The following is a 14,394-nucleotide window of genomic DNA, read 5'->3' on the forward strand; positions in this document are numbered from 1 at the left end:
TGAAATCCAGCCCAGTCTAAACCCTTCCCCCACCCCCCCAAAAAAAACCCCCGTTCTAAAAAGCCAAATCACCCGAAAACGCCGAGGCCAGACCAGATTGAGAGATAGATCAACGACCGCCCACCATGATAAAAAAAAAAAAAAAAAAAAAAAAAAAAAAATCCCACGCGCAAAGGGGTCTCCCTCCCTCTCATTCATTCCTGCCTCGACAGGCTCTTCTGCATGTTCGAAATCGCAGACTGGATGGCCAGCAGCTCGAAATTCAGGCCCTGCTGGGCCTGCTCCACCTTCGCGCACCGGTCCCGGATCCAGTCGACGCAGCCGTGAGCGTCCAGCGGCGCCGTCATCGAGTACATGGTCAGAATCTCATCGCACATCCCCATAATCTTCAGCCCCCTCACCTTGTCGGCAGTCTGTCTCACGGACATCCCAACATAGGGTGCTTCGGGGATGGGCAGGAGACCAGCAGAGGAGGCGCTCTTGAGTAACGTGCCCAGGATCAGGCCGTCGCATGCGTACCGTTTGAGGTCGGTGTGCTCGCTGTAGTTCTTTCGGCAGTTGACCTTGGAGCCGTCGTACGTCGAGGCCACTTTCTTGATGCAGCCGAGGAGCTCTGAGATGCCTTTTTGGCGGTGCCTTTCAATCTCGTCTGTCGGTGTCTTTAGTACTGCAAAACCCGCCACCATCTAATGGATTCGCTCACCTAAGATGTGATCCGGGAGTGGGAGAGGCCTTTCGTCTCCTTCGTAGCCAAGTCGCCCGTTGGCTTCCAGTTGAGCGATCCTCGTCCCGTGCTTGAACTCTCGCGGTAAGCGGAACACCCAAGCTATGCGAAGCCAGGACAGCAACTCTGGAGTGAGACTCCTGGGTATCGACGTCTTGAGTTGAGGCATCCACTGTACGAACGTCAACGCCGGTTTTGCGAAAGACTGGGTTTGAAACATACGCTCTTGACGAACATCTCCACCACCTCAAGCATCTGGTACTTGTCCACCAAGATAGCCAGACCGTCCAGCATCTCCAGTGTCACCTGCTCCTCGAATCAATACCGTTCTTCGCCAGGAAGGGTCAAGGAAAAAAGAAGAAGAGGAAGATCCCGAGTTGAGAGAGGAGAGGACAACAGAAGCCGCGTCTAACCTGCACCGGGACCATCCTTATCCTCCCATGCACAACATTCATCAGCACCTCCCACACCTGCGCATCGCCATCCATCGCCACAACCGTCTCCTCCCCAACCATCAACTTCTCGCCCTCAAACATGCCCTCGGAAAACATACTCTTGAAAACCGGCGACGCAAGACCCAGGTGCTTGGACGAAACGCGCATGGTGATCTCTCTCGTCTGCGCGGACACACATGGCCCGAAAGAGCTGAAGTCGGAAAACTCGTCGTCGATTGCCGTACTGCTCTCCGAGAGACAGGAGGGCGAGAGGAGGGGATGAAAGGGGTGCCCGTGATCTGGGGTCACGGGTGGTTCCACCTCGTTGGTGTCAGGTGATTCGAAATGGTATTCGGCGGGCGCTTGGAAGCGGAGCAGCACATCCCCGTCCGGATCGAAGGTTAGAAGCCTCTTCTCCATCTCTCAGCAGTGCGGCTCCCGTCCGTCCGTATGTCCGTACGTACGTAATCCAGTCTTCAGTACTCCTGTGCAACAATCTCGCGATCGGATGAGAGTATACAGCGAGTGTGCCGTGCCGTGCCGTGCTGAGCCCTCGTCCCAAGTCAGCCAGACCTGCAGCTGGTGTGAGTGGGAATAGAGGCAGGCTTGGAGGCTGGAGTGGGAGTGGGAGCAATGGCAGAAGACAAGGTTCTGGATATAACTGAAGGTTGAATGAAGGTCGACTCTCTGGAGATCGAAGTAATCTTGCGACGACGACACCCTGGGGTTAGTGTCCTTACTCTAATTATCAGCAAGTTGGAGGTAGTTGTACAGTGCCATACGGAATGGCGTAGATGGAGCCCGGTCACTATCAGCCCAACGCCTCGAGAGAAAGGGGAAGGGGATAGCGGTCGCAGAATGACAGGACAGCACTGTCAAGACAGAGTTTGTGACTTGAAATAAGAACTTGCGCCAAGGCCTCCCCCAGGATCGCAGCGGGCCAGAAGGAGGTCCGTCCCAGACTCCCAGCTCCCACACAGTTCCGTCTCACCGTTGGCCACAGTGACCACTGACCAGTGCAGTTGGACTCTACCCCCGTAGGAATCACTCAAGCCATTTCACGCAAACAGAGCACCCAGAGAGATATATCGATCGGGTGATTAGAAATTAAGCTATCTACAGCCGACGATCCACCATGTATGTATGGTATGTCCTTCCTGCAGACCGAGGGGAAACTATTGTACAGCCACGAGTATGGCAAAGCAAGGCAAAGCAAGGCAAAGCAAAGCAACCCCTCTCTGGTAACGCCCCGTCTGTAACCACCCACCTGCCCGTGCCTCCATGGCAGGAACAGCATGAACATCAAAAGGTCAGGCAGACAACCGCAGTGGAAGGCGGTCCATGGGGTATTGTGCAGTAACTCCAGTGTACCTATCCGCCAGCGATGTAATCCATGTAAGAAGGAAAATCATGAAATCATAAACAGTCCTCTCAAACGTAACATCGTTTTCTTGCCTGTCCGTATTCTCGAGGAATACATTTCGGAATGTGCAAAGAGGACTGGCACGAGAGCTCTACTCGATACCTTCGGGACTGTCTTCGGAAGAATCGTAGTTTTCCTCGTCATCGTCTGCCGAGTCCTCGGATACCTTGAATTCAATGCCTCTCTTGATGGCGTTGTCGTACATCTCCCAGTCCACCAAGGTGCTAATGGCACGACGCTGGTGAGCGGAAACGACTTGTAGTCCGTAAATATACGAAGCATTCACCCATCCGAAACTACATTAGGTTAGTTCTGTTTATGGTGAGGTGGTAAACAGAAGGAGTTCGGGAGTCAAACACATGAGAACAACTTACCCCTCCTTGGCCACACCCTTGAAATCAAGACCTTGGTTGCCGTATTCAGCGTCCACCTTGTGGGGAGCATCCTTCCTTGTGACATCGTATTTCTCAACAACTACGCCGTTGTAATTGACGAAAGCTGTGGTCATCATGTAGAGCCACTTGTAAGCGAGACGTTGCGCAACAGCCTCGTACCCATATCTTTTTAGTCCTCCCCACGCAAGCATCTGCTGCGGTGCCCATCCGTAGGGGTAATCCCATTGTCTGTTTGGCCTATCGATACTGATAACGCCGCGAGATCTCTCGGTCCCAGATGCCAGGCCACCGGCCTCCTCGAAAAGCGGAATAGCATCTTGTACAAGACGACTAGCTTGGTACGGGGACGCGACTCCCGACCATAATGCCCAAAGGGTTGTGGCACTCTCGTAAGTACACTGCTTTCTCTTTACAGTGTCATAGTCGAAGAACATTCCCCTCTCCTCGTTCCACAAGTATTTATCAATAGCCAGCTTGCGCACTCTTGAGCGTCTCTCCCAGATAGAGGACGTCATAATGCATCCGGGCTTCATCTCCCCACCACAAAACTCCGCAGGGACTGGAAGAGCATCGTCGAATTGATTGCGAATCGCCTGCGCAATATCCTTCTCGTACTTGTATAGAAGACAATTAAGATCGATAGTTGCGAGGTTGGCACACACCTTCTCCAATCGGTACGATGTGTCATGGCCGGACTCGCGAAGGGCACGGTCATGAAGAAAGTAACGATCCAGCTCTGGCTCCTTGATTGAACCGGAATTATACTCCTTCACAAAATCCTTGGTTGAAAGACCCCGCTTCTTCGCGTATGGTTCAAGGACATGAGTAAAGTGAGATGCCTCGGTCTCTGGTGGGACACCCAGACCCTCGGGGCGGTATCTTGACAAAGAGGTTCTCTTGTCGAAGCGGGGAGCGGATATCCAGACGGTCTCATATTCCTTGATAGCTGCTAAGATAGCTGTTCTGTAGAACTCTAGCGCAGTCTCCTCGTGTTTGATCATCTCGTATACCATACCCGCCATGTCCGTTAGGAAAGGAGGTTGAGATCGACCGAGGTAGTAAGAGCGAGTGGCATTGAGGATCTTACCATAGTGTTTAATACAAAAGACGAAGTTCGTGACCATCGCCTTGGCCAGGTGGGTCTTTCCGCTCGCAATCAGGCCAATCGACTCCATGTAGGAATCCCAGCCGTAGAGTTCGTTGAATCGTCCACCGGGTACCACGAATGGTACCCCTTTTAATTTGACGTTGCCCGTCTTTTCGTCCAAGTTCTCCTCCATAGCTACTGCGAGGAGGCCTGGCTTGTCGTTGAGATCTCGAATGTACTCTGGGGTTATCTTCTCGGGCAGCAAGCAAACATCTAGTCGGATTTCAGGGCGATCATTTGCTACCTGGCAGTAATACTCAAATTGCTCCGGAGCTCCATGCGGAACGTAAATACGAGGGCGTGGGTCGTCAGTCCAATCCTTAGGATCCTTGCCGGCTTTTTCAATGACGGAGCCATCGATTACTCTCGTTAGATTGTCCCAGAATTCGTGAATGATCCGCCGAGAAAGTCGATTGACAGGTTCCTCCATGATTCGATCCTTATCGAGCGAGATCGTCTTATGACCGTGCTCCTTAGCAAGGTACAGTTCTTGGAGGAGATTAGACAGTGCATAAGTGCCACAGACCGGAACCTTTTTGAGGCCACCTGAGCCCGCCGTTCCAAGGTAAATTACTTTTGGTCCATTGTCTTCGATTGTGATTTGGCATCGGCCTTCACTAGCCTCTTGCCCTTGCAGCTGCTCAATCGTCTCGTCCACTTTGATGATAAAGCGTTTTGGAATGCCGGTGGTAATCTCCTCTGTCAATTGTTAGGAATCGTGTGATCATCTAAGGAGATTGAACATCAAACTTACCGTGACTACATTTGCGAACTAGCACACGGTGAACCGTTGTAGAAGTCTCATTCTGAAGAATGTTAGTACTGCTAATTGAGATCAGGAGGGCTACCTACGAAGGAGTCGCTGCGAACACGTTGGTGATGGGCATCATGAGCATAGTAGAGCTTGTCAGCCGCGGAGAAACTGACAGCCTTTGGCTCGATATGCTCTCTCTTGGCCATGACATTTGAAAACATCTTTGCTTTCGGGTTTTCGGGAGAAGATACCGTGCGTCAAGCAAGGACCAGGGCGAAGGCGAAGGGGAAGGGGTTTGTTCAGTGGTAGTAGACACGGCACGGAGAAACCGATCTGATAACGACAGTAACAAAAGAACACAGCACAGCTGCCGGAAGACGCAGATTGTGACAGTCAAAAGAAAAGGCGGAGAACGCGAAGGGAGGTGAACTCTCCTCGACAAGGATGGGAGAAGCTTTCTCTTTGGGGTTGTTAGAAAGTGATGTGAAAATGGAGATGGAGGTGCTTGGTGGAAAGAAAGTGGTGGAAGAGAAGATAAATTTCCCAAGAACTCTGATTGTGTGAGGCTATCGGCACGCTAAGGCGAGCGTAGTGGGGTAGACGAGGGACTATGACTATTTGTATACAGAATAGCCGGCAACGGTAAGGGAATAATGCCCTCTGGGTCTTTCTTGACCCTGCAGAACGGTGAATAGCTTTCAACAGATCCTTTGGAACAAATTTTGCCAACCTCAACTCTAGCGTCACTATGACCGATGCATCACATAAGTAGACACTACAACACAATTACCACCACCTCGGTAACATCCAACCATCCAACCAGCAGGGCAGGGCCCTGAGGCTTCAGGGGCATGGTGATAAACGGCCAATGACAGGCAAACTTGGCCGTGGGAGCGGGAGTTGGGATGTTATGCCGTCAGTCTTATGCATAAAGCCTCCGGCTTGGAGGTTGGGGGTCACGGACTTGGTGAAAAAGTAAGACAGCCCGAAGGTCCCGAGTCATCATTCCTCTCTCTGTAAGATCCCTCAGGACTGTATGATCTAACGGAACAATCAATAGGAAATTGTTAGAGTCCTTCCTCACATGAGATTGCGGGATTCTGGGAAGCCTTCACTGCGACGTCCGCCCTACTTCCATTCAAAATTCGACATCGAACTACCTGAAGCAAGACAAGGAGAGGGAGGAAGAAGTGGTCCTAAGGACCCAGTCGGCGGACGACCGGGAGCAAACAAACAGCAAGACATGAAACTCTTCAGCCCATGAGCTGGACCCCTTTATCAACTCGAATTGGTCACCTGCATACTGTCTTGCGCCGCGATACATAATTTCCAACTGCGTGGGTTTTGGGAGCGTAGGAGTACTTGCTCCTTGTGGAACATGAAACGCACATCTTGTTCAGCAGATCTCTTAGGGAGTGGAACACGAAACACATAACTTGTTCAGCCCATCTTCTCTTGATGAGAAGAGGCGAATCGCAAAACGTAATCCACCTGGGGCTTGAATTGGATCGAGAAAAGCTATTCGCAAAATCATGGGGGCTTCGAAAGTACGAAAGGCCATAGACCGTCTCAGATGCTGCCGTTTGAAAATTTGAATAAATCGGCCATTCGGCCACAATCACTGCAAATTCTGTCATCAGACGACAGGCAGCGAACTGTGCCAGAAGCCATGAACACAAAGCAAGTGGGAAAGACCCAGAAAAGAATATACTCAAGCATGGCATTCAACGGCATACCTCAATTCTTCCTTGAAGAAGGTTAATTGAAGAAGGACGTTCAGCCAGCCACAAAAACGCCACACCATGCAGCTTACAAAAGGTCCACCCGCAATTCCAGTATAAATACTGGTGAGGTCTTCCGGCGTGCCAGTCAATGGACGACGACAATCAAAATTGTCCCGAAAGAATGCGGCCTCATTTGGCAGTGGTAGACTCGAAAAGCAAAGACATCTACTTGAACTCGAGATGGATGATATACCAAGGAGTTTTGATCTGGAAAACGGGTGCAACAGAAGCACCCGAAGATGGAAACCATGTGGCTGTCTGTTATTAATAGCCCGGTTCAAGAGCTTTTGTTTGTCCTTGGAGGAAGTCCGTTCGGGGACCACGACCTCGGTTCTGCAGCAAAGTGATACGAGGCTCCGGTCTAAAGCCCGGGTCCTAACCCTCAATCTTCTCTGAATGTCAGCTTTGTTCTTTCGTGCCTTGTTGCTGTTTCTTTGTACTGCTTTTCTCTCTGATTTTACAGCACTCGCAACCTCCATTTGCAAATACCAGCGAAGACTGGTGGGAGAAAGTGCGTACCTGTAAATTTGGCTTCTGGTGTACCCGAACTATCTGCGTCAGTATTCTACTCTGCATAATTTCTTCACGGCTTGTCGTGGTGTGCCCTTTGTTCCTTGCGAAGACTGGCCTTCGCAACGTGTAGTTAGGGGGCAATGGGCCAGGCCACCCTCCTGGTTCGCCACCCACGTATGGTGCCTGAGCTCTGCTTATATTCTCTTTGGTCTGTGTTATGTATAGTTTCAGGGTTGTTGGGTGGGTTTCATTTTCGCTAGCCATCGTTGTGGGCTTTGAGGAAATGGATTAGACTGCAGCACAACCAGGTCAGCGAAGACAACCATAATTTCCGATTGTCATACCTTATTGCTGCAGTTTTCCACTCCACGGAAGAAAGGAAGACAATAAGCTGCAGTCGCAGTCGCAGTCGCAGTCGTGAGCCTTTGAAGATTATTGCGTGGTAGAGAGCCCGCACAGAGACTCAACCAAATATAGAAGCGCTACAGCTGGCTCTACCTGCTTCTGGAAGAGCCATGCGAGCTTTGGTGTGAAATTATCCAAGAAGTTGGAAACCGCTATCTGCGGCTGGATAATCAGGGTCCATGATGGTTGCTAGCCTGACCACAGGCCAGGGATCCCAATGGCTTGCGGCAATCTATGCTTGCCGGGCCTATAGAGTTCCTTTGGATGCTCTACAGGTAGTTGACAGTGTTGATCTGTTCCAGCAGCTGGGGATCCACGAGGTGTGGTTGTCGTGGGCTCTTCAAACAGAAGACCCCACGGAGCCGATACTTCGATATCCAGGTAGCATGCACGCCATCGTAAGAGCAGATATATGCATTCCTTGGACTTGCTTTCAGAAGTGCAATGTTGTGATAAGGAAATGGAAAGCCAGTTGCATAATCCGAAGGACTGTAGTGCTGCGGAAGAAAGCGTTGCTGTTGAGAAGAAGAGGGAAGGCCTTGTTTTTTCTCACAGCACTAGTGCATGTGTCTTCGAAAACGTGCCTCTTCGACTTGCTTCTGAATCTCAGGTGCTTGCAGATCTATTACATCCTTTCACGTCCCATGCCTTATTTACTGACATCTCAATATCCACCTATTCAATGCGTTATAGGGAGCTGAAGACTTTTTGTCGCGGATGAAGTCGAATACAGCTATCCAGACCGGGCACTTGCAATGCAGCCCAAATCGTGCACTGCCAATAAACTGCAGAACAGCCTAATATGAAGCTTTACAGAAGCTCAAAATTGCGGTACTGAGCGACAGCCGATGCATCTCCTTCTAACTTGAGAATACTACTAGTAAGTAAATGAGTGCCGCAGCAGAAGGATATTAATGCAAGCTACAGGTTATGTCCATGCCAAATTTTGTACCAACACCAGCGAGTTCTATGAAGAAGCTACCTTGGAGCTGTCTGCAAATCGTCAAATACTATGACAGACTTGGCGATAAAGCCATGAGCACCGGCTGTCCATCAACATACACTCCTCGGTATGTTCATGTCTCATGGACACAGGTCCAACACCGGAAAGCCCATGCCTGCGACGGGCAAGTCGACAGCGCTATACTGCATTTAAACCTGACCGTCTTCAAGGATACTACTACCTTGCCAGCATAGAGCGTCGGCAGCGGCACCGAGGGCATGGGACTTGCAGGTCTTCAAGATCCTAGGATTTTCAAGATTTTGGACGACAGCGTGACCGCAATTACGGGCGGGGAGCTGTTCAAAGTCTATGCATACGAGAAGGATTCTTCAGCTTGGACTTTGAAGATGCCAGTTTCAGATACTGTGATCCTAAATCGAAGAAAACACTGACGGAGACGAAAATCCTACAGTAAATATATGTATGTCGTCTCAGCCATACTAGCAGCTCGCTCACCTGGAAACCGTGATCAGACCTCACTCGCTGTACTCTGGTCCTCGTACGGGCGAGTCTCCGGAACCTCCCGGGTTACGAATGCATGGCCGAGTCCACTACACCACACTATACTGCAAAGCCACCCCCACCAAAAAGAAGCAGCGTCTAAGCAACCCCTGGAACTGTATGCAAACACTGACTGTCCAGCTTACCCTGATTGGAAAGCCAAATAGGTAAGTACAGTTCCTAATTCCAACGTCAATTGTCCTTTCATGCGACTAAAAATTGACATTTTCGTAACGCAGCAGGTACCCGATATATTTTGGCACTACTGGCACGCCCCCAGCGCCTTCCCGGACATCGTATCCGGGCAATCCAATCAATCTAATCTTTAATTTATCATAGGAGAGCCAGTTCAGAAGGTCCTATCGATCATGACATGTAACTGCATGCCGCCCACTGCCCCTGGGCGGTTATTGTAGACATGTAGACATGTAGACGTGCTCCCAACTCAAGATATTGCTGAGGACGGGAAGAAGTTTAACCGAGCGCGGAAGCTTTTCTCCCGCCGAGCCGGTGTTTTCGTCGTCGCGTCGTTTGTCAATAATACACCACGACCACGACAGTATCCTGCACTGCTCAGAATCTCATGTCTAGCCCTCGAATATCCCCGTTGCCGAACGATCCGGGCTCGTTGATAGCAGCGGGAAATCCTACCAAGCTCTCGGGATATCATATCATCGCGTGGCTGCTAGTGGACTGACGGAGCTGCGTAAGGCCAGGAATGCGATAGGTCGGTCAACGCTGGGATTTCGAAGACGTGGTACTGGAAATTTCTGATGTCGTGCAACGGTGGTGGCTCAATACTTCCTCCAAAAGAATTGTCACTCGCCACTCAATCATGACGGCTGTTTTCCGCAACCGCCGCTTCTACACAGGCCAGTGCCCCGACCAGAGAAAAGGCTCAATCGTCGGCAAGACACCAGCGCCAAAATTTTCGTCTCCCGCCAAATCAGCCTCACACCAGTCCAAACGGCTTCGCCCCAAAGATGGAAACGGTTTGTTTACTAGTGGGGCGAGGGGGACGAACCTGCCTGCGAACCTGCTGCTAACCTCAGGCATGCTGTGCTAGATATAACCTGTGTATCTAACCCATCTAGCCTATCTAACTATCTAACTATCTGACTATCTACCCAATCTACCCAATCTACCCACCTACCTACCTGGCCACAGAGGAGAAGGGGCTGAATGGCCAAAGAAGCCTAATGGAGAGGGAAGTCGATCACTGCCCTTGCAAATGCCGACCTTCGTGAGTCCTTACACGTGTCGGGTGTACATACAATGCACCTACCCGCTCGCGACTTTTTGCTTCTAGAACTCCTGTTGAACATTGTAACAGCTTGCTTTGCGGGTATCTATCGTTTGTTCCGTAATCTTGTCGTCAACGGGACTCGTGACTTTTTCTACTAGCGCGACTACCAACTAGGATAAATCAGAAATCCGCCAGCGAATCTCGAACAGGAATAGGAAGCCCGTCTATATAATTTAGTAGGCCGTAGTCCACAGTCTACTATCTTCCGTCCACCGCATTTCAACTCGATTCTACTTCCACTTCCACTTCCACTTCCACTTCCAGCTCCAATACTTCCCTCGAGATGCATTGCCAGCGCCCCTCTACCACATGCGGTCCACGGCAATCTATTGCCCATGCGGTGCTACTCTGATCCCTCAGCTTGACCAGGTCCACAAGTCTGCAGGAAGCCAATTTTCCCAAACCTCTTGCTGGTGATCGGCCCTCGCCCATGCGTGCAGGTCTGTCGAGTGGTTATTGAAAGCGAAAAGATCGCCGAGCTTTGTTTGTACCGTTGTTGAAGTGGGCCCCTCGGTCTTTCCCAAGAAAAAAGTCCTGCTCTACTTCGTAGATCCATTGGTATCCGGCCTTGTTGGGATCGATCGAGCTGCAATTTTTTATATATTTGGGTTTTTGTGAATGTTGCTGGTACCATCCTCCACCCTCCTCCACCTTCCTCCACCCTTCATTTTCCATCATCCCCCAGTTTTGATTTCATTACTCGTCCCAGCCAACTCACCTCAGTAGAGACATCTCTCGTTCTGTCTTTGCCAGTGGGTATTATCCGTTTGGGAATAGCCCATACACAGACAGTCATTTTTCATCTTCCTGGACTGGCTTGAAGATGAGCTTCCTCAAGGGATACCTCAAGCCCTCGAAGAAGTCGGCAGAAGAGACTTCCGCCAGAGTTGCAAACGGTGCTCTTCCCCCAGCTATGGAGATGATTGTCCCTCCCCTCCAGAGCTCACCTATATTCCAACCACCTCGACTATCTCGACCTCCCTCCATATATCCCGAAGGAGACTTCCGCAATGAATCTCGACACTCCGTCCTCCAACTCAAGTCCGATGTCATGGTCAGCTGGCTACACCAACAGCAGTGCGAGAAGCGATTATATACGCAACTTCCGTTCGAAGGTGCCATTCTCAAGCAGACAAAAGATGTGTTTGTCTGCTCCCCGCTGGAAGTGAAGGAAAGTGCATTATTTGAGCAGGTGGCCAAGTTAAATGTCAAGGTTAGTCTTACAGCCAGTTCTGCTCCCATCACTGCTAACATTTCCTAAGGCTGCCATAACCGTCAGAACGCGCTTTATCGACAGTGTTTTGAATTGCCAACACCTCGATTACATTCCCCTCGCAGACGGACTCCGATTGCAGGTCATTCCAACCTTGAACGATCTTCATGGCTGCCAGAAACACCACTTTGCTGCTTTCATTCTGCAGGAGAGAATGATGGTCGTTTGGGACGATCAGCCAAGAAACATATTCATACGCATACGGCAGATTGAAGAATCGCTGATGAAGGTAATTTGGGAGAACGACAGTTCAAGGGGCTACCTAGGGGAGAAAAAGAGCGCGAATACGTCCGTGACACAACTGTCGGAATCGGCCTCAACTGTCACGCCTGGAGATTTGGAGAATGCGCAAGTGCTGGAAATACGCCCGACCAAACTGATCAACCCCGTCATCGTGGGTGCGACCTTGACTTTGCTCATTGCTGCTCTCGGAATGGGTTTCAGAGCCCTTGCACAAGAAGTCAGTATCGATGGCAGCTATACGCGGCTGGCATTGCTTGTCGTTACCCCGGCTCAAATCTTCGTCTCGCTCTTCTTCATGCAGATTGTTATCGTCAATCTTTTCCAGATTTTCGGACCCATCAGTCAGATGAATATCAACTCGAAGTTCTATTCCGGAATCGCTCCCTGCCGCCTTGATCGCGACCGTGGCGAGGTACTCCCTCATATCACCATCCAAATGCCCGTCTACAAAGAAGGTCTTGGTCCTGTCATTCAGCCAACTATCATTTCGCTGAAGGCTGCTATTTCGACGTACGAGCTGCAGGGAGGAACCGCCAATATCTTTGTGAACGATGACGGCATGCAATTAATTTCCGCGGAGCAAGCAGAAGCCCGTCGTGATTTCTACGAAGAACACAACATCGGATGGGTCGCACGCCCAGGGCATGGAGCCTTGGTCGCAGGCGGAGAGAACCAGCAACAAAAAGAATTCGTCCGAAAGGGGAAATTCAAAAAGGCTTCTAACATGAACTACGCCTTGATGATTAGCAACAAAGTGGAGGAGAGGCTACTCGGAGTTGAGCGCACGAATAACTGGCAACAAGGGGACGAACTCAAGGCCTACTATCAATGCTTGGCTGCGGTGCTCGAACAAGAACAGGGCCGCGCGTGGGCAGAAGGTAACATCCGCGTGGGCGACTACATTCTCTTGATTGACTCGGATACCCGAGTGCCAGAGGATTGTTTGCTTGATGCTGCAAGCGAGATGGAGCAGTCACCCGAGGTCGGGATCCTGCAGTACTCTTCAGGGGTAATGAATGTAACCAACACCTTCTTCGAGAACGGGTACGTACATCTCACTTGCGCTACCTAATCCCAACAAAATGTCTCGCTGCTCGTGACTGACACCTGTTCTATCTAGTATTACCTTTTTTACAAATCTGATCTACACGGCTATTTGCTACACTGTTGCCAACGGCGATGTTTCGCCCTTTGTCGGCCACAATGCATTTCTCCGCTGGTCTGCGCTGCAGCAAGTGGTGTACGAGGACGAAGATGGGTACGAGAAATTTTGGTCCGAATCGCATGTCTCGGAGGACTTCGATATGTCCCTGCGCTTGCAGGTCAGCGGCTACATCATCCGGCTCTGCTCGTACACCGGTGACGGCTTCCAGGAAGGTGTCTCGCTGACAGTTTACGACGAATTGAATCGCTGGGAGAAGTATGCCTACGGATGCAACGAGCTTCTCTTTCATCCCTTCAAGCAATGGCTTTTCAAGGGCCCTTTCACTCCTCTCTTCCGCAAATTCCTCTCCTCGAATATTCGGATCACTTCCAAGATCACGATTCTCGCATATATCGGCACGTACTATGCTATCGGTGCCGCCTGGATACTCACCGTAGCAAACTATCTGTTGGTGGGCTGGTATGTGGGCTACCTGGACAAATACTACCTCGACTCCTTCAAAGTCTACTTCTCTCTCATCATCGTCTTCAGCGCGCTCGGCAACATCTCCCTAGCCGTTCTCCGCTACAGACTTGACCAAAGGAACTTGCTCAGTAGTCGTAAGCACCCTCCCCCTTTCCCCAACCACCTCCGATCGATTTCTGACACTCCATCCAGTATTCGAGAACTTCAAATGGGTCTTCCTCATGTCCCTCTTCCTCGGCGGCATCTCCCTCCACGTTTCCCAGGCCCTCCTCTGCCACTTCTTTGGATTCGACATGAGCTGGGGTGCCACGGCCAAGGAGCTCGAGAAGGTCAATTTCATGGAAGAGATCCCTCGCCTCATCAAGCGTTTCAAATTCACCTTCATCTTCTGTGGCCTTTGCAGCGCCGGCATGGCCATCCTCGCTACCGCACCTTTCGTCCCGTACTACTGGCGGATCGACAGCTTCGTGGCCATCTACCCGCTAGGCACGGTCATCATCAGCCATTTCATGCTGCCGATTGCGCTCAATCCTGCGTTGATGACGTTCAACTGGTAAACCCAGTGCCCCAACAAACGACCGAGCTCTCGACGACAACTCTTGTACTCGAATCAGTATCATCTAGTTTTTTTTTCTCGGCGTCGACATGTGGAGACCGGGAGATTTTTTTTTTCTAAAAAAAAAAATAACGTATAGCAATGGGGATTGATTTATTGATTGAATCGAGAGATGAGGATGATGGATATACTTTTTTCAATCAACTGCGGGAAAGGATCACTCGCCTAGTAATGTTCGCCTTTCATTGTTCTATGATATTTAGCCTATTAGGGACGTTAATAGATGCATATAAATGGGCGTTT

At 50.5% G+C, this 14,394-nt stretch overlaps 4 protein-coding genes across 4 annotated transcripts; 2 read left to right on the forward strand and 2 right to left on the reverse strand.

Annotated features, from left to right (window-relative positions):
- Positions 1–194: 194 nt before the first annotated feature.
- L3040_005626 (uncharacterized protein) lies at positions 195–1,578 on the reverse strand (the record flags this gene model as incomplete). Its single annotated transcript, XM_066154587.1, has 4 exons — positions 195–649; positions 704–896; positions 947–1,030; positions 1,138–1,578. 4 exons carry the CDS (start codon positions 1,576–1,578, stop codon positions 195–197), a joined length of 1,173 nt encoding a protein of 390 aa, XP_066011439.1.
- Positions 1,579–2,672: 1,094 nt separating this feature from the next.
- Positions 2,673–5,098, reverse strand: L3040_005627 (uncharacterized protein; the record flags this gene model as incomplete). The annotated part of the gene is made up of 4 exons (XM_066154588.1): positions 2,673–2,877; positions 2,956–4,822; positions 4,878–4,929; positions 4,976–5,098. 4 exons carry the CDS (start codon positions 5,096–5,098, stop codon positions 2,673–2,675), a joined length of 2,247 nt encoding a protein of 748 aa, XP_066011440.1.
- A 527-nt stretch (positions 5,099–5,625) lies between these two features.
- On the forward strand, positions 5,626–6,141 carry L3040_005628 (uncharacterized protein; the record flags this gene model as incomplete). Its single annotated transcript, XM_066154589.1, has 3 exons — positions 5,626–5,645; positions 5,753–5,852; positions 5,938–6,141. The coding sequence occupies 3 exons, from the start codon at positions 5,626–5,628 to the stop codon at positions 6,139–6,141; spliced, it is 324 nt and encodes a 107-aa protein (XP_066011441.1).
- Positions 6,142–11,212: 5,071 nt separating this feature from the next.
- L3040_005629 (uncharacterized protein) lies at positions 11,213–14,092 on the forward strand (the record flags this gene model as incomplete). The annotated part of the gene is made up of 4 exons (XM_007295784.1): positions 11,213–11,602; positions 11,652–12,949; positions 13,026–13,669; positions 13,728–14,092. The coding sequence occupies 4 exons, from the start codon at positions 11,213–11,215 to the stop codon at positions 14,090–14,092; spliced, it is 2,697 nt and encodes an 898-aa protein (XP_007295846.1).
- Positions 14,093–14,394: the final 302 nt, after the last annotated feature.

This window comes from Drepanopeziza brunnea, assembly GCF_022702325.1.
Source record: "Drepanopeziza brunnea f. sp. 'multigermtubi' strain 214-2 chromosome Unknown ctg9, whole genome shotgun sequence".
NCBI classification, from domain to species: Eukaryota; Fungi; Ascomycota; class Leotiomycetes; order Helotiales; family Drepanopezizaceae; genus Drepanopeziza; species Drepanopeziza brunnea.